Raw genomic sequence first — 20,208 nt, forward strand, 5'->3', positions numbered from 1 at the left:
TTTTCCTCAGTCCTGACAAGATCGATTTACACGGAGTTGACTGTACGTGTAAAAACATCTGTATGCAACAAATAAAAACACACCGTCCTCCAAAAACCCTTTCCTCCTCCAAACTATGTACAGGACCTTTATGGAACATCATGGTCACTGGTTACATGATATGACAGGTTGTTGAAATAAATTCCTCTCCAGGAGCAAATCTTTTTTTTTTTTTCTTCCCTTGTTCCTGAACCCCAAACAATGAACTGAAATATGATGGCTGCTACCTCAATACTCAACCTATTCATGGCAAACAAAAATTACAGTCACTCAAAAAACATATTTTGGCTGCAGTGTTTCTGTATGGACCTTGCGACACCATGCAACACTAGGAATACCAATGAGGCACACTCTGTGTTAAATGTTCAGTTACACTGAATCAATGCAAACCTCCATCAGTCACGCCAAATCTCACTGAACAAAACAACTACAAATACCTGTGTAAACAAGAACCAATGAATGAACCACCCTATTTACCATACTTGCATAATTTGTTTAGAATACTAGATTGATGACGACAGCAGCTGTTGAATGCTTTGTAGGTAATATCGAAGACGCATGGAGGATATGCATAACCCCCTTACAAATCAATATGCTACGTTTGACCTTTATGTTCATGTATGAAAGCTCTGAGTGTGCTTAGAATGGAGCAGATATCAAACAATGGGGAATCATCGTTTCCCATTTCCTTGTGCAAAATTCAGTTATCAACGACAGCTGCACTATCAGAGCGACTGTCAAAATATATCCCACACAATGGCATCCATAAACTCTTCCATTGTACCTTACGGCTTAAGACAACCTATCAATTAAACTGCATTGACCTGTCGATTATCATTATTTTTGAAATACAGTCAACCTTGCTTAAGTCGACCTTGCATAAGTTGAATAATCGCCCAAGTCGAAGGTCTTTTCAAGTCCTCAATGTGGATTCTCTTTATATTCTATTGATCTTAACCCCTCATAAGTCAAATTTTCTCTGGATTGAAGCTATTTTTTCAGTCCAAATAGATTAAACTTAGGCAGGGTTGACTGTACTCAACTTCCATAATGTATTCAGATTTCTGGTCAACTTGAAAACACTGGGTGCCTGATGACCTCAGCACCTGCTGCAAGTTCAACAAAGCTAGAAGTGAATAAGTGCCATCAGAATTGTAATTGATTACTGCAAAATAATCATAAAAAAAAAATGACCATATCAAGCAATGCATAAATAGATATCCACTTATGAAGTGATTGCTAAGCTGAAATATCCATAAATTGAGTCCATTCCCCACACATATTGTTCTGTTTACCTTTCCACCAATCTGATACATACCCCGTTGATATGGATTGCTACAGTTTCCCTGACCTCAACAAACCTTTCTTTAAATGCCATTGTTTACAGTATGCGCTATCTCAAGAAACCCGAGCTTTCCTTTTTCTCTCTGTTAAACACATGAAACACAAACACACACAGAATGCTTACATATGCCCGGTAGACCTACAGTGTAACATCCCCTGTTTCACAAGGATACATGCGTACGTATATACTCACTCTCCAAATAGCATATATTACTCTCATTTGATGGTACATCCAGTAGTTTGATAGGAGCAAGCCCTGAAATCATACTCTCACACGCTCTCTCTCTCTCGCACCAGTCCAATAAATTCCCTTCAGTGTTAACTCATCATATCCACTGAGACTGTTGAGTTGCCCGATGTGCTCCCGTTTCCATTGCTTCCCGACGTGTGCGACGTTCTCAGGGAGTCGTTCACATCTCTCCTGAATACCGACAGATTCTGAGTGAACCTGTGGAGTCGCAGAGAACGCAAGAAATAACACAATGTCACAGATTCTAGGACACTTCTGCTTTTGTACACTAATAAGAAGTGCTCAACACCACAGCATGCATTTTATAGTGTTGGGTTCAAACATTTGACTCATTTGATTCTATACAAGCTGTAGCAGTCACAGAAACAAGACAAGATATATTTCACTGTAAGTACATTTAATGCATGTTACAGAATCAACTGGTATCAATTGAACAATCACTTGTCACTAAATGCAACAGTTGCAGAGCATCTCAGTTAAAAAAGTACTAGTCGCCTTTCTACTTAACCCTAACTTACCTGGGCTATTTAGCAAGCTTGAATTCCTGGGGGGGGGGGGGGGGGGGGCATTATGGCCCCCCCCCCTTCAGTTCTCGGCTGTTGATCGCGCGCCGCAAAATTTTGCATGAACATAAAGCCGAATGTAATCGACAAGACTGTTAAGTTAAATTTTCAAAAAATTTGCATTTTCTATTTTAAATTAATTAATTATGCAAATATATGCAAAAAACCTCATTTTCGTCTGTAATTGGCTTATAAAAGCTTATGGAATGCTGATTTTTGGTGTAAATATTCCAAGTGACATTCCGAACATTTGTGCGTAAATAAAAATTCAGTATCAAAATTAATTTCTTATGTTTTTTATTGTTTTATCATTTTTTTATGTATTTCTTTGTTTTTTCGGACTTTTGTTTTTGTTTTTTTTCAGCAGAATTTGTCATACACATCTTTAGAAGCATAATTATACTAAAATAAATTCATTTCAGCCATTTAAATTAAAAATATGAATCTTCGTATGAATTAATTGAAAAAACACAATTTGTATTGACTTTGTACACAAAATCACGTTTTTGAGCAATTTTGGGATTGACGAACATTTTTGAAGGGGCGTAGCTTCGGAACGGTATGCCGGACACAACAAATTTGGTCTCAAAAGTTGCGCGAGACTTGAAAGTAAAAAGTCAGCGAGTGGCGCGGTCAAAAATATTTGCGCAGCGGAATGGTCGCGGTATTCGTCAAGGGGGGGCCATTATGCCCCCCCCCCCCAGGTAAGTTAGGGTTAAAGCAAATTCACACTAAAAACTACATAATAGTAAATGACTTCAGATGAGATGTTTTTGAATGTTGTCACTATCTTCTCTTGCACTCTTCCCTAACAAAATTTTAGTTCATTTTTTTTTTCAACACACAGTTAACACAAAAGGTCAAGCTGTCTACACATCACATGGGACATAACAAAGTCGTGTGTGTGTGTGTGTGTGTTTGTCTCACCTATCCCTGTTTTTTGTCCTGAGGTTCCTCTCGATGCCATCCATGAGGTTCTTGAAGCACAGCAGCATGTCTTGTTGCTTCTCAGGGGGCTGGGCACTGATCACCGACTGCTGGAATTCTTGGAAATACTGGAACACGCACAAACAAAATATACATCATTGGACAAACTTATGAAATAGCTTTAAAAAAAAAAAATCATCATTAAGCAGCAACAATGGTATTATAATCTATACACCTTTAAATAGAAAGTTGTCAAGACTATACAGGTCAGACTGTTTCCAAGCTTTTATTTTTGACAAGAATTCATTCCATGCCTCTGGTGGCTTGGTTAAAGCTGATCAGTCTAGTATTTGCATTCAGGGCTAACTGATGCAAATTTCAGACACACAGGAGGAGGCAGAGTGAAATAGGTCCATTGTAATATTCTAAATACAAGATTTATGGTAGGTGTTACTATATTATTCATTACCTGTGTTCCACTGAGCAATGCTTTATTTTCTCTTTTACAAGTGTGGAAGTCCTCCCCTCTTCCCCTTCATAAAAAGAAAGCACCTACAAGAATAATATCTGATCTGTTTATTTCACGAAGAGTGTTCAAATGGCAAGCACAACACACCATTCAGCACTAGTTAGTACAGGTGTATGAAAAAGACATAAAAGAGTAAATCAATGACTACTTTTGTTATTTTTATCTCTCCAAAATCTTACAACAAATTAGAAATGTCTCAACATTCATGTAAAATGTAACATTCCTTTTTAAAATCATAAACCGTTTTTTTGTGTTTTTTTTTTTGCCCAATGTGCATTACCAGAGTAATCGTTCTTCAATCATGAGTGAATTTGAAACCTTCTCCATGAAATGAATGTTGACTCATTTAAAGTATGATTGTATTCTTCAATCTGCAAGAAATACTGATTCCTTACGTCTTCATTGAGAAGGATGAGTCCAAGGAGTGGTCGTGACATGGACCACTGATTCCTACACTCTTCAAACATGATGATGTTCAGTACTGTTGACAGCATCTGGTAAAAAAAGAGAAGTCATGGTGTTAATTACTTGTTTCTACAAAGTTGTCTTATTATTTCTGGGGGAAAAAAAAGGTAAACATACGTAAATGATAATTCATTGATATTGCTCACTGACAACGGTAGATCAGTCCAGATAATGTGAAATACAGTGGACTCCCATTATAATGAAAGCCTCAGGACTAGCAGTTTCCTTTCATTATATCTATTTTTTTTTTTTTTATAACAAATAACTGAACAGTTAAAAACATAGAGCAGATGCTGTTTCAAAATGAATTTTTACTTCGTTTGTAACAGAAATTTTGTTATAAACATATTCATTGTAAAGGAAGTGCCATGTATTGAACTTTCTTTTTCACTGTTGTATACAGAAAGGAATTTTAAACTTGTGTGAGTGTACAGCTAATAACAATTCAATAGGGTTCATGCACTGCAACAGAAATATGCTGCCTGCAACGGTAAAATCAACTTTACATCACTGATGCCAAAATTTGTAAATACACATTACAAGCATATAAACGTTTAAGTAATTCCTAACAGATATTCCATTGAGGTAAAAATGTCATATTTGAGTTAATTTTTTGTTTTTTTTCAGGGGAAAAGATGGGGTACTGTAAAAGTGGATATTTTCGCGCGACTAATTTTTTGCGCTTGGCAGGGTAAGAAGAGTTTTGCGTGTTTTTAATTCCGCGGAATCAAGACATCAACTACTGGAACATATGGCAAACAAAAATATTCACGTGCTTTTATTTTCGCACTAGCTTCTGGTTGCGCGAAATGTGCGAAAATGTCAACACTGCAAAAATTTCCACTTTTACAGTAATCTTTTGTTGCTGCCACTCTGGGGCTGCTGACCTGTCTCAGGAGGTCCCTTGGAACATCCAGGAGGTTACTAAAGTTCTTGCTGTCGCCGCCGCTCTTGTGCCAGCTGTTGGAGACCCCCGGCTTCCCCCCTTTGGTCAGCTGCTTGAAGAGGAAGGTCACGATGTGATCCAGGATGGCGCAGCAGCTGGTGCACACCATGGTATCTGCAAACAAACAGACCAATACATAGATCCCATTGTAACTCTCCCATTGACCACGCCAAAGGAGTCGCAAAGGCCTTCCAGAGAGAAAACACTCGGGGATACAGCCTTCTTCTCGGCTGCTACACGTTTGCCGAAGTCACCACCAATCCAATTTCGGAATTGTGACTACCTTGATACTTTCAAATCTAAACTTAAGTTCTACCATTTCCAGCAACTTTGTGAAATAGAAAAGCACTCTGAAAGCGCAGACCTCAGCCAAGCAGCTCATTTCTACCATGGATCTTGTTCTTCAAAAGAGATCAGTGATTTCCACTCATACATGCATGCTGAAAATTGCCTAATTTCCCCAATATAGACGCCTTTTGTCTATGTCATCAGCCTCGCCCAAGCAGAACACGTGCCTTAGTGCGCGTATGCAAACCTAAAATACGCATTAATTTCTTCACGTCTTGCAAAATAGAATGAGAATTCTCCTTGATTCCTCTCAAATTTCTAAGACTACTTAAAGTGTATCAAAAACCCCCCTAAAGGAACAAAGATGACGAACGATCATTTTAAACTCCTGTGTTTTTGTGATCTAAATCACGGTTTGCACACAGAGGCTAATACCCCTCAGTAACTTGGTGCAGACTGACCTAGCGCTGTGAGGCCCTCAGACACCGAGGAGAGGACGTGGAGGAAGACTTGTGGTTCCAGACTGCTGATGAAGCCCATGTGGTCTTGGGCCAGGCACTCCAGAAGCACATAGTAGGACCCACTCAGCTTGGGGTAGTCCTGGGCAGGGACAATGGCATACAGAGAGAGATAATGTATATTTTTCACTTACTTAAAGGACAAGTTCACCTTCATTAACATAAGGATTGAGAGAATGTAGCAATATTTGTAGAACACATCATTGAAAGTTTGAGGAAAATCAGACAATCCATTCAAAAGTTATGAATTTTTGAAGTTTTTGTGCAGTCACCGCTGGATGAGAAGACTACTGAAGTGTATGATGTCACATGCGTACAACAATATAAGGAAAATATAAAGAGAATTTCACAAAATTTCATCTTTTGAAAAAAGTACACATTCCCTCGACTCGTTACTGACATATGTTATGGGTAATATTATTCCCATTGCCTTTAGAAAGAGGCAAGTCAAGTGCTCTTTTATTATGCGAAAAAAGTGAAAATATGTTGAATTTTCTTTACATTTTCTTTATACTGTTGTACTCATATGACATCACGAGCCTTAGTAGTCTCCTCAACCAGCGGTTCCAACACAAAAATTTTACAAATTCATAATTTTTGCATCGATTGTCCAATTTTCCTCAAACTTTCACTAATGTGTTCTACTAATATTGCTGCATTCTCTCAATCCTTATGTTTATGAAGGTGAACTTGTCCTTTAAACTATTCAGTCATATTTAAAAAGGGTAGCCCTGCGTATAAATGCATGATAAAACACTGGAATACGATAGACTTCATGAAAATCACAAGCAAGTATTAACACACAAAATAATAGAAGCATAAAAATATAGTATATAGCTACAAGGCTAACATACACAGAAACCAACATATAGATGAAACAAATATATATATAAACATATAGACTGTGTAATATTATGTTAACAGAATAAATGACATATAAGATGTTTAAAGCTCACCCAGAGGTGATTGAAATATCACATACTTAAAGGGAAGGTAAACCCAAAGAGCAATGTGGATTGAGTGAAAGCAGCAACATTAGTAGAACACATCAGTGAAAGTTTGAGAAAAATCGGACAATCGATGCAAAAGTTATGAATTTTTAAAACTTTGGTGTTGGAACCGCTGGATGAGGAGACTACTAGAGGATATGACGTATGAGTGGACAACAATACAAAGAAAATATAAAGGATATTCAACAAAAATTCACTTTTCTAGAATTATGAAAGAGCAGTGGACCAACCGCTTTCAGAAAGCAGGGGGAATAATTGCTACCCTTAACATATGTCAATATCAAGTTGATGGAATTTGTAATTTTCATGCAAAATGGATTTTTGTAGTATTTTCTTTATATTTTCTTGATATTGTAGTCCACTCATACGTCATAACCTCTAGTAGTCTCCTCATCCAGCGGTTCCAACACCAAAACTTTAAAAATTCACAACTTTTGCATCGATTGTCCGATTTTCTTCAAACTTTCACTGATGTGTTCTACTAATGTTGCTGCTTTCACTCAATCCACATTGTTCTTGGGGTTTATCTTCCCTTTAATGTGGTGAAATAGAGGGGTGGACAGCACTGAAATAGCACAACTAAACATTTGCCTTTCTGCAGTTTATGTGACAAAAGGCAGGTTATCAATGACAGGTTGAAAATGTGTCATTCTCCATACATGGTATATATCATGAGCATCTTGGAAATACATGTAGATAGGCCTATGGCAAAACACAGTTGTCATAACTGTCTCTATTCATACAGCAGAGAAATCAAAGATGACTGAAATGTAGCAATAGATAAGCTTCCCATTTAAAGTAAGATTGGAGCATGAACACCAACACCAACAAGTGGAAATACAAAACACATCACAAATTTTCATTGCAAGAACAGCAAGATAAGGAAATCCCTTTCAAAAATAATGTGAATTTTGGCATTATAGAAAAGAGGCTAAATTCTTTTATAACAGTACCAGGACAATACTAGACTTTGACCACATTATGAACCCTATTATGTGCTTTGAGAGCTGATTGGCTCAGAAAAACCCACAGCACTGTACACAGTGTCCAAAGTTCCTGACACAGAAAGGACAGGCTCACCTTCATAAACATAAGGATTGAGAGAATGCAGCAATATTAGTAGAACACATCAGTGAAAGTTTGAGGAAAATGGGACAATCGATGCAGAAGTTATGAATTATTAAAATTTTTGTGTTGGAACCGCTGGATGAGGAGACTACTAAGGCTCGTGATGTCACATGAGTACAACAGTATAAAGAAAATGTGAAGAAAATTCAACATATTTTCACTTTTTTTTCACATAATAAAAGAGCACTTGACTTGCCTCTTTCTAAAGGCAATGGGAATAATATTACCCATAACATATGTCAGAAACGAGTCAAGGGAATGTGTACTTTTTTCAACAGATGAAATTTTGTGAAATTCTCTTTATATTTTCCTTATATTGTTGTACGCATGTGACATCATACACTGCAGTAGTCTTCTCATCCAGCGGTGACTGCACAAAAACTTCAAAAATTCATAGCTTTTGAACGGATTGTCCGATTTTCCTCAAACTTTCAATGACGCGTTCTACTAATATTGCTACATTCTCTCAATCCTTATGTTAATGAAGGTGAACTTGTCCTTTAAAGTGCTGCTGCTGATCCCTAACGTGTGATCTTATATCGCAGAGCTGTATCACCGCAGAAGGGCTTTTCATTCCACTGTACTCACCAGCAGATTGCTGAGAGGAATAGATAGAAGCAGTTTGACAAACATCTGCAGAGCTTCGTCGAGGGCACTGTCACCATAGAGACGGAATACACCGAAGTTGACATAGCTGCCCGAGAGGGCAGCCTTGAGCATTGAGAAACACACAGCGATGCCCTTCAGCGTGAGGGGTGAGTTAAGGAATTTTGACATTTTTATGACAGCAGTAAGTAAACAGCGTCTGAACTATCTTTGACGTATACATGAAAATGCTTGTTTTTTGTGTTACTACAACTTCAATAAACAAAATATGAGTCTGTGGACTAGATTAATACATGCTTAAATGTGCATAGTCACTATCTTGAAGATTCACTGTGTCGCACATTTCATTGTTAAGCAATAACATCATTATATCACAATGATTTTTGACTCACATAATTTGTCACTCACACATTTTTTTTTGGTTGGTTTGTTATTTTATCCATTTTTTTTTTTTATCCTTTAAAGGGATGGTACAGTTTTGGTTAAAAAGGGGCTTCAGGCTTTCAACATTTTTCATGTTAATATTTTTTCTTTTTTTTAGATGAGAAACATCTTATGTATCTCACAATAAAGTGAATCTGAATCCTCACCTCAACCAATACTATATCATCCCTTTAAACGAACAATCACTCATCACAAACACTGTTCATCCAATAATTATCAAGCCTTCTTGGCCTGAATACTACTTCCATTGCTGTTTCTGGTAAAGGATATTTCATCTGATAGATCTGGTCCTTTGGAATGTCATGAAGAGTAAGTAATCTTGAACCTGTTGATGAAAAAAAAAAAATGCAGTAAGTCAGTGTAGGTAGAGCCATGGACTCCTTGAGGAACAAACACCACACATCACATTCTTAATTTTATGTACAAATTACACCTACCCATTTTGGAATAGAAACACTACAGATGCATGATCCATAATGATACATACATGTAACAACAAGAAGACTTTGTATCACATAAGTAATATTACTACTGTTTGCATCTTAGTCATGTTCTGTACCATTAAAGGACAAGTTCACCTTCATTTACATAAGGATTGAGAGAATGTAGCAATATTAGTAGAACACATTATTGAAAGTTTGAGGAATATTGGACAATCCCTTCAAAAGTCATGAATTTTTGAAGGTTTTTGTGGAGTCACCGCCGGATGAGAAGACTACTGCAGTGTATGATGTCACATGCGTACAACAGCATAAGGAAAATAGAAAGAGAATTTCACAAAATTTCATATTTTGAAAAAAGTACACATTCCCTTGACTCTTTACTGACATATGTTATGGGTAATATCATTCCCATTGCCTTTAGAAAGAGGCAAGTCCAGTGCTCTTTCATTATGCGAAAAAAGTAAAAATATGTTGAATTTTCTTTACATTTTCTTTATACTGTTGTACTCATATGACATCACGAGCCTTAGTAGTCTCCTCATCCAGCGGCTCCAACACAAAAATTTTAAAAATTCATAACTTTTGCATCAATTGTCCAATTTTCCTCAAACTTTCACTGATGTGTTCTACTAATATTGCGTCGCTGGGGTGACAAGACCTTGTATCTCAAATTTTGGTGAAAATGACTTTTTTGCATTAGTGGTCATATAATCAGTTAAGTGATGTCCTGTCCAAATCCCAGCTGTCTTACCCCAAAAATGAAGCCACCACGGCATGTCAAAGGAACGGCTATCCCATTCAGTATAGTGCTTTGGCCGCCATGTTTTTTGGCTCTCCTGAACATTTGACATTTTTGAGATACGAGGTCTTGTCGCCCCAGTGACGATTGCTGCATTCTCTCAACCCTTATGTTTATGAAGGTGAACTTGTCCTTTAACCAATCATGCCCACATGCATGTATAAACCTGTTTGACGCAATATACACTTCTTTACACAATGTCTTCTCACTGTACAAATATTGCCCAATTTACTGCTTTTTAGCTGTCTGGAAAAGCATCTGCAAGCGATATCCATCACCCCAAGTTTGCCTTTACTTCGTGGATGTGGACCTGTGTGGAAAGTCAACTGGCAAGGTACACCCAGAGATGTCAACTTCTTGACATAAAACAACAACAACAACAACACCAACGACAACAACAAAACAAAACAGATGGAATATCCTTTAAAAAAATCAGATTTTGACAAGAAATCAGATTTTCATGAGACCTTGACACCACCACTAGCCAGCTGGCCCTGGGCCAGTAAAATGTCTGAAAGAAATGTTTCCCTGGTAAGAACCGGCAAGCAAAATGTTGGTAATTTGTAAAGCATCTGCATATTTCCCGCCCACTTACGCTCGTCATTCCACATTTTTGAAGGCATTGCAGGAATTTAGTGGTACAACTTTCTATGCAATGAAGCATTTTTCTGCAGTTCATATTGGCTTCATTTTTATTTTTTTTAATTTGAAAGATGAAAAGTCGTACTCTCATGAGGCAATATCCCATTATCGTATTTCACCTGTTTATCGTACTAATTACCATAAAATCATATTGGTTGGCATCTCTGTATTGCCCACTTTAAATAGTGGTTTGAGCTGTCTGAAAATATATCTGCAAGCAATATCCATCACCCCAAGTTTGTCTTATTTCATGGATGTTGACCTGTGTGGAAAGCTGAGGGAGAAGGCATACCATATGCAACCATCATCTTGCTGGTCTCCCTGAAGAGGAGGATGCCGTTCGGCGAGGACACGTCAAACTGGAGTCTCTGGGAGCGGTTCTGCACCAGCTCGGCCATCAGCTTGAGGAGGGGCGTGGTCACGGAGGGGTCGTGATACCAGAGCTCTATGGCACTCAGGAGGACTGGTGTGTAGGCGGGGTAGCTGATCGGAGGACAGGATGGTTAAGGATGATGACTTTGTCATGGCAACAAGACTTAACCCTGGGAGCCCCCAGACAGTCCATGGCCATCCTGCTTCAAAAATCACTTAATGCCAGCAGATCTCCTTATATGTGTATGTGTGTGTAGTGTGTGAAAATGCGTGTCTTCTATTGCCTGTGTGATTTCATTTCAGTATCATCCTGCTTTGCAGGCTAACATCCATAAATACAGAATGCCTTCATCCACACCTATGTGAAATAGTGTGAAAATTAACTGCTACCTTTAACGAGTGGAAACTAACATTGCAAGAAACCTCCAAGTGCAAAAGGGTAACATAAATTACGTAAACGCCGATGAGGAGGGAAAAAGTGATCTGATCAGATCTGATTTAAAGAAGACATGATAATGACCTGGAATAACTGATCATGATTAACTCTTGCAAAACACATACTGCTTCTTTAAACAGCTTCTCATGTGGCTGAAGTGATGGACAAATTGAACAGAATTGATGTTGTTGTTTTATGGAACAAATTCTGCTAAGTTTTACCTCAAAATTGGCATTAAAGGCATAATTTACCATTTGCAGATGAAACAAAAGCCCAGCATTAGTGCTTTAAAATAGTCCTAACATGTGAGTCAGGGATAGAAACTACCACGGTAAAAATCTGAATCCATATAATCTATGTTAAGTATTGTTAAATACACAAAATGAGTTATAATAAAAATGCTTCCAGACTAAACTGTCAACAGTTATGGTTTATTGAGAAAAATACTGATATCTCCTTATATTTCAGGCTTTATTGCAAAAATTTTATATGGTAGGATGTTTTGTGATACAACAGACCTACACATATGCATCAAATGTGATATCTTGAAACTTTTTTTAAACCACTGCTCCCAAAGGTAAAGAGGACCTTTAAATCTTGCCCAATCTGAGAGTAGAGGCACTCATTTGCCAGGTAAGGACGGGAAGCAGGGAAGCATGTTGCAGTATGTCATTGTGACTTGAATATCATGTCACCTTTCCAACCATTCTGACCATGATTCTCCTGTAGTTGTGAAAGATATTAGCTACATACCATGATCAAGCTTATTTGTGGGAACTTCCGGATATGTTTTTCTTCATCACCGAAATGTTTTGGCATTTCTTTATTAGGGTGAGCTAATGAATATAAGAAAAAAAAAAAAGAGTGTCATAAAAAGTATGTCACATTTTAGCATCTAAATGCAGGAAGTTGTTAAAGGATACATCCAGTCAAAGAGCATCATGTAGCTTGTCTTTGTGTTGAAAGCAAAGGCAATGCCTCTGATATCTCGGGCCAGCCCAATCAATGTCCTCTGAATGACAAAATTTAGGAGAAAAAAAAGAAAGATTGAACCATAAAGGAGATGCATTATGAAACAGATGATGAAGTAATTTACATTTATCTCTTTCAGTGTACAAAATTTCCAAAACAAAATCGATTTCTTATCCATTATTCAGTTCAACTCTGCCTTAAAAATGAGCTACTACAAACAAACTAAGTTCGAATACTATAGCTATTCACAAAGCTCACAAAGACAATGAAATAAGAAGTAAAGTGGAAAGATTAAGTACCTTATCGAAAGAATACCCAACTCCAACAAAAAGACAAGTATGTAGTCACACGGACACAACATAACTACAAACTGCTTTAACAGTCAGAAATGTCTAGAAGAATACTTTTATTCTAAAGCTAGTTTGTCAAATCTCTTGTTTTGTATCAGCAAACTATGAAAGGGCTTTCCACATGAATCAAAATACAAATAAATCTAAGAAATGAAAGGGCACGAGTCCCATATGATTCTAATCACAGCAATGGCGACTGTCTCTCACCTTTGTCTCAGCTTCGTTCCAGACCCCAGAGCCGGTCTTTGCATTGTTTAGCTGGTTGCCAACATACTGGAAGGCCGTGGTCAGTGGCATCATGAACGTCTCAAACCTCTCCTCGTCTTCTCCCAGGTCTACCAGTAGCAGTCTGCCAAGGGCGGTGTAGAACGTCGACCGACACCTCATGTCGTGCACCGACAACGTCCCGTTCGCCCCGAGGAACGGAAAATGGTCACTCTGTTCACGGACGAAGTAGAGAGAATGATTACATTTGAATTTGCTGGGACCATACCAAACATTTGGCAATGAGATGCACATTGTAAAATCAAAACTGAAGTGGATTCTGTACTGTCATCAGAGGCCACTTTCAAGGGCTCAAAAGTGAATGGAATCAAACCAAACCAATGCATACCATACCATATCAAGCCAGATTGGGAAAGTTCAAGCACTCTGTGGAGAAAGCGTACCTCATGAGCTATTACTGGACTCCAGTCACAGGGATCACAGGTGTTGTAGGAACCAACACATTCACCTCGCAAGCCTACGCTACATACATCTTTGTACTATGACAAAGTGCGCGTTACATGAATTCTTCTCATGACAACTTCTGGGGGGTGTTTCATCAACGTTTGGCGGTGCTGAAAACTTGAATCACCATAGTAACAGTCAGTGACCAGAGCATCTCAGCCAATCAAAACCAAGGATTTTGCTGAAATTGGTCAGCGCCGACAGTTGTCGGCGCTGACAAGCGTTGATGAAACACCCCCCTGGTATGGTATGGTATGGTACGCTTTTGGAGCACGTTTGGAAGTGGTTCACTTTTGGCTTGATAAGGTATGAAACGATACACATTGGGAGCGTTCGAGCGCTCCTTTGGTGCGGATATGGTATGGTACGCTTTGGGAGAGTGCCGAAATCTACCACAAGATTCCCTCTTGCCAAGAGACTCACCGTGTGATTTGCCAACATAAACTGAACGGCTTCCAACTTGACCAGCTTCCTCACGCTGCTGTAGCCCACTGAGAGGTCATTGAGCAGCTGCAACGTCTTGGATATGATGGGCTCGCTCCTCCCCCAGTATTTCAGGTTTGTGATGCTGGATGAGTAGAGGCAGAACACAAACCATGTTAACTCTCACACTAGATATGACAATCTCACTTACAATTATACCACATTTGTCCTTGTCCCACATGACGATAATGCCATCAAACTTTGCCAAACGAGCAAATTACAAACTCAAAGGAACTACATGTTAGCGTTATTAGCACCTGTGTCACGCTTAGCAGAGGCATCAAAAACAAAAAGTCTGAAAACCCTAATCTGCGCCCCCAAGACATAGCATAGCCAAAAAGCCCGGCTTGATTAGGGTTAAAGGGCATTATCAAATGAAACCTAAAGCAGCACTGTTTTGTTGCAATACTTAGCATATTCTAATTCATATATACATGTACAATTCTACATGTAATTTCCACTGCACTACCATCTCATAATTGACTGGCATGCCTTTTTGGCTTTACGCTATCAAGAGTAATACTGTGCACACGACTGCTGATTTCACTACAGAAAACTGGCATCTTAATATTGACTATCACGTGTCCTTGTTTCTTACTTCTTGTATCTAAACTTCATGCCTGGAGGCATCGATTATACACAACTTACAAACTCATTTTAGCCAAAAATCTAACAGAGGTGAATGGCCTTATATCACTATTTTCCTGTTACAATGTTGGCACCAGTGCATTAATTCAAATAAAACTGACATCAAAGGTTCAGTAAAAATTCCATTTTGATGATTTCCTAAATGATCAGCTGCCTTACATGGAATTTTATCAAATTATTATGAATGATTCTGGTTGATTTTGTGTGGTTTACAACATTTAACAAGTAAATAAAGTCGCTAAAAAGAACATACAAATTGTAACTGGAAGCAGATGGCTTACTCACATTTTACCAATGAATACACTCAACACCATAGACTCATCCTGAAGACCAAGCACCTGGGACAGAGTTCTGTACAGCTGTTGAAGAAAAGATGACAAATATGAACTCTATGACATCTTCTTATCACACCCTTAAAACACTGACACCCTATCCTCTCTACTCCACAATTACATGGCAAATTTCAAATAAAAAATAAACAAGAAACAATAAAGATCTTATTATACTTTTGCCAATATCATAAATTTCACAGAGCATACTCAGAATATATTTAGAAATGGAGAATGAGGAGCTACACTGTGCTTTCGTTCTTTTTCTCAAAGGAGAATAGACAAATCACACTTTCATAGCTTCTGCAAGAAAGGAACTCCTGGACATGGATGCTTTTGATTAAAAAGTCATGGGATACCAGAATCTGCACCAGCTCAACTCGGACCTACGCCAGCTGCAACTTATGCCACAGCACGTGTGTTTCTTCTGCTATCTAAGTTGGCATGAAAAGCTGGAACTCACCTTGGATGACTTCTGAATCTGGTGGCCGAGATAGATCTTGGTGAACTGCTCGAAGAAGCTCAGCATGGCAATATCCAGCTTCTCACAGCCACCGTGGGACAGTTTGGCATCCGTCAAGTTCATTAACTGGAGAACTCTGTAGCGAGAGTAATTGTGTACAGGGCATGGAATGACTAAACACAACTCTGGTAGGGGTCACTCAGCAGGCACAACTCACACACACACATTCTGTTCTTAGGTCTGAAGCTCTGACCATGCTGAACAAATTTATATGTGCAAAAGAAAACTTACAGAGATTTGAACCATGGTAAACACAATAGAGAACTACACTAAACACATTTACCAATGACAGCTTCTATTGTTACCATTTTGATAAGAAATCAAATGCAGTATATATGAATTTTCTCCCCCCACAAAAAAAAAGAAGAAAAAATGACCATTATCATAGAACCTGCATTGAAACTCAAATGTATACAGTATAACTTCACATATTGAAAGTATTTCCTAGTTTTCTTCAACAAAAACTTCTATACAATTCTTCATCATCATAACAGCAATTACAGAAATCTGCAGTCTGGGTTACCTTTTGTAGCCCTTTTTATCGTTTATTGTTCAAATAATTATCATACTAAAAACAGAGGTAACTAAACCAAATGATAGTTTTTTAATGACCTTACAACAAAAATGTAATCGATAATACAACCAAATGTACATGAGCAGAGCAAAAACTTGGAATGAGAAATACTTGTGACAGATCTACACAAATTTTTACAGGATCCTATATCCATATGTGAAGCTTAAGTTCAATTAATGCAGGTGACATGGTAATTGAGTGTTGAAGTAATTGGCAATGGAAAATAAATTTGTCATACAAGTAAATGTTAAAAGGTCTATCACCATTTCACCAGTACCAGCATTTGAAGGGAAAAAAAAACAAACAAACAAACTCCACAATACTACGAAAAAGAATGCTGAAACTAGTTGCATGACAACCGAGTTGCATAATGATATCCCATGTCTATTGCCTTTTTATGAATACAATGTAACACATAGCTCTTTACTTTTCCAATCAAATATCAATATCTTCATAGATCCAGACCTTATCTTTCTATTTCTGTTTGTTCTGCCTAACAACTGGCTGCAGAAAAAAAAAAAAAGGAAAAATGGTACACGGAACCCTTTCTCCAGTATTGCTTTGATGGACTCTCCATACCAAGATTACTGTTAAAAAAAAAGCATATTTGTATTTAGTTACCTGCAGACTAATTCCCCATCAAGCCCATCGTGTTCATCAGCACTTGTGAAAGAGACCCGACCACCGATCACTGCACCAATGATATACACCAGCCAAGTCAACCGACCTGTCCCCGCAGATACAAGAGACCACAGAGGGATGCAGTGAACAACAAACAAGAATCGAGAAGGGGGGGGGGCAACGAGAACTAAGATCAAATGGTGACAGAGGGGTAGAAACAAAAAACATATGGTGTACAAACAAAAAAGAAGGGGGTAGGGACAAAATGGAGAGAGAGCAATACTCGGGTGTGAGAAACATTCATCATACAATGGTAAGATGGAAATAGAAGCAGTGAGGGACGGGTAAAGGAAGGAATAGCATCACGCAAAAGTTTTTCAATTGTATAGGAAATAGAATGAGGTAAAGAGTATTGAGGAATCAGCGAACAGCATAAGTTCGCAGCCAGATCACATCAGACACACAGGAGGAAATGAAAATTGGAGGGGGGGGGGTAGATAACATGCAGCAGACAAGAAATCAAGGTGATATTGGAAGACAGACAAAGATTGGAAAGTGGGGAAAGGGAGGACAAGATGATAGAGCAAAGAGGGGAAGAAGGTGTTGGGAAGGATTAAACAAAAGAGTACGAGATGAGGTTATACTTGGTTCAATGCACTCTACTTGCAACAACAGTAACATCTGAAATTAAAACCATCCAGCATAAAGAGTTCACCTTGATAGGTCCAAAAAATATCTTTGATAGCTCTTTCTATGGGTTACTTTAAAGAAACAGAATGATCTATCACTGTCGTGAATACCGAGTACCATATTGCATGCGCATCAAAGACAAGCAGAAGCAGCTATGAACCTAAAAAAATGTTCAACATTTATTTGTCTGAAATGATTATCTTGCCAACATTTCTATGTCTAAAACAGGGGCTGAGCTTTCTATATAGTTAATTCTAGCTGAATTTTCTGAAGGTTCTACTTGATCAAAAACTCAGACTCCCCTCTGATTCAATTTTACTCTACCAGCTTCTGATTGGAATTCACTGTCAGAAAAACATAATTCTGTCATACGAAATAGGGACAGAGAAACAAAACAAACTTTATGTTGGAAGAATTGGATTGTCCCCAAGAAACCTTTTTTTTTTTTTTTTAAAATAATAAATAAAAACCTTACATTTAAACATAACATCGATATTGCCAGAGAACTCTATAAAACAGAAAATGCATTCAAACATTCACATTTAAGACTCTGCATACTTGCTAACCAAAATGATCTGAATCTTGTCTGCATGGATTTGACGATAGATGCCAGCATATCATGTACAACATGCTGATCTGACTGTACAGTGCTTTCTGATTTCATGTTTTAACAGCTGGCGTTCCCATAGCAGAGGTCCCCTGGAAGCAAAAGCATATCCCAGCAATTTTAGTATCAATTTCACCACACCTGGGCACCCTTTCTGTCTATTTTCTATATTTTGCCACACGTTTTTCTTTTCCCCATGCCTGTAGGCCATTTAACACACATCTTCATAAGGAAAAGACATAAAAAAAGAACAACCTTTCAAACTTATTTCAAATGGATGCAAATCTTAACTGCAAAACTCTCATGAGTACAATATATATTCTGCGATGTATCATACTGGTAATCATTTCAACAATAACTGCTATGTATTTGACACTTAAAGATGTACCCAATACTTATGACATCTCTAAGAATGGGTGGAATGGCTGCCAGTACACTTACTTCACAGTCATATCAAGGTCATATTCAATGCAGTTATTTAACATAGGTAAACAGTGAGCGATAACTAGTATTCATAATCAAAATATGAATAATGAACAGAACTTCCTCTCTGTCTCTCTCTTTTCTTTATTCTCCTTTTTCTTTTTAGGTTGAGACTTTGAAAGAAACAAACAAATACTTTTTACAGCAGCGTTGATAACATAAGTTTTATATCCTGTTGCAAGAATCAATTTCACAATGAAATGAAAACTGAGCGACAAACGTTTGAATATGTAAGAGACACTAAATGGGTAACCAATGAAAAGATTTCAACACTTGCGTAGCATAATTATATCATTAGTAAGTGTGAAAAGATATTCAGTACACTATTTCCAATCTAAGACTTCTGTAATTGGAACTGGCAAGCCCACGGCAACTGACAAAAGAGACCAACATCGAAAACATTATGAGACAATATTCAGGGCTGCACACTGGCGCCGGTCCGACGGTCAAAGACCGGTAAAAGTCACTGTCGGACCGGTAACTTTTCAGGAAATCCACAAGTTACCGGTCCGACATGACCAGTAAAAAAAAAAAAAGCATTGGTGGGGTCAGTAGAAAGAAAAAGAGCAGCCCCGATCAGGGAGAAACAGAATGCAAGATATCGCACTGTTCAACAAGTTTTACGCAAGTTTTCGTTTATGTCTACCGGTGCACTTTGTACAGTAAACATACATTAGTTTTGAGCACTAGCAGTCGACCAGTTATTCGCCCTCGCTTGCGCATTTGGCGCTGCTCACGCACTGCCGTGCAATGCAATACATGCAGAGCATGTACAGTGTAACTGCTTTTCGTTTGCTTGCGATCGGCGGTCATGCCAGACAAGAAGCACTGATAGAAGCGCACGCATTTCTGGGTCATTTTACTCATGATTTTTTAACGCAAGATCGATCCGATCCCGGCTTCGCAGCAGCGTGGCAGTTATGTTAGAACTAATTTACTTGTGTCGATTTTTAGAAAAAGTACAAACACATTCGATATTCAGCGATACTGTAAATGGATCTGATTGCGTTCATTTTCATTATACACAGTCATTTCACAAATGAATATTTTCATTCGCTCAGAATGGTCTCATAATGAAGATAGGCGCAAAAAGGATCACGAAATCGGCTCTTCCGTGTACTTTTTAAGAACGCATGCACAAAATGTGAAGAGATAATACTAGGGAGGGAAAAAAATCATGAAATCATGGCAGTCCCGCTTACATATTTGAGGTAGAAATCGTCCCAAAAAGGATCATGAATTCGACCGGCCGCTTCATATCTTTCAAAAGCTTATGTACGAAATGCGAAGAGATTACAGAGGAGAGGAAAAAAATACAAAATAAAGGGCACATTTTGGTGAGTGCATGAAATCAACGCAATCCCGTTGAAATTTGAGGGAATAATAGGCGCAAAAAGGATCTTGAATTTAGTCCTGCATGCCGTGTTGGTTATCAAAAACGCATGCACAA

The 20,208-nt window shown here is 38.1% G+C and overlaps 1 protein-coding gene across 1 annotated transcript in view; it reads right to left on the minus strand.

Moving 5' to 3' along the window:
• Positions 1-1,242: 1,242 nt before the first annotated feature.
• Positions 1,243-20,208, minus strand: part of LOC140241454 (exportin-7-like) — a 47,628-nt gene continuing 28,662 nt past the window's right edge. The window contains exons 14-27 of the mRNA XM_072321183.1: positions 16,979-17,084; positions 15,724-15,859; positions 15,217-15,290; positions 14,224-14,368; positions 13,279-13,509; positions 12,673-12,761; positions 11,234-11,424; positions 9,328-9,382; positions 8,596-8,755; positions 5,813-5,951; positions 5,005-5,177; positions 4,048-4,146; positions 3,124-3,251; positions 1,243-1,831 (exon numbers count right to left, since the gene is read on the minus strand). Of these exons, the coding sequence (XP_072177284.1) occupies positions 1,702-1,831; positions 3,124-3,251; positions 4,048-4,146; positions 5,005-5,177; positions 5,813-5,951; positions 8,596-8,755; positions 9,328-9,382; positions 11,234-11,424; positions 12,673-12,761; positions 13,279-13,509; positions 14,224-14,368; positions 15,217-15,290; positions 15,724-15,859; positions 16,979-17,084 (1,856 nt within the window). The 3' untranslated portion in view covers positions 1,243-1,701. The remainder of the gene's footprint in view (positions 1,832-3,123; positions 3,252-4,047; positions 4,147-5,004; positions 5,178-5,812; positions 5,952-8,595; positions 8,756-9,327; positions 9,383-11,233; positions 11,425-12,672; positions 12,762-13,278; positions 13,510-14,223; positions 14,369-15,216; positions 15,291-15,723; positions 15,860-16,978; positions 17,085-20,208) is intronic.

Source organism: Diadema setosum, chromosome 18 (genome assembly GCF_964275005.1).
Source record: "Diadema setosum chromosome 18, eeDiaSeto1, whole genome shotgun sequence".
In the NCBI taxonomy this organism is placed as follows: domain Eukaryota; kingdom Metazoa; phylum Echinodermata; class Echinoidea; order Diadematoida; family Diadematidae; genus Diadema; species Diadema setosum.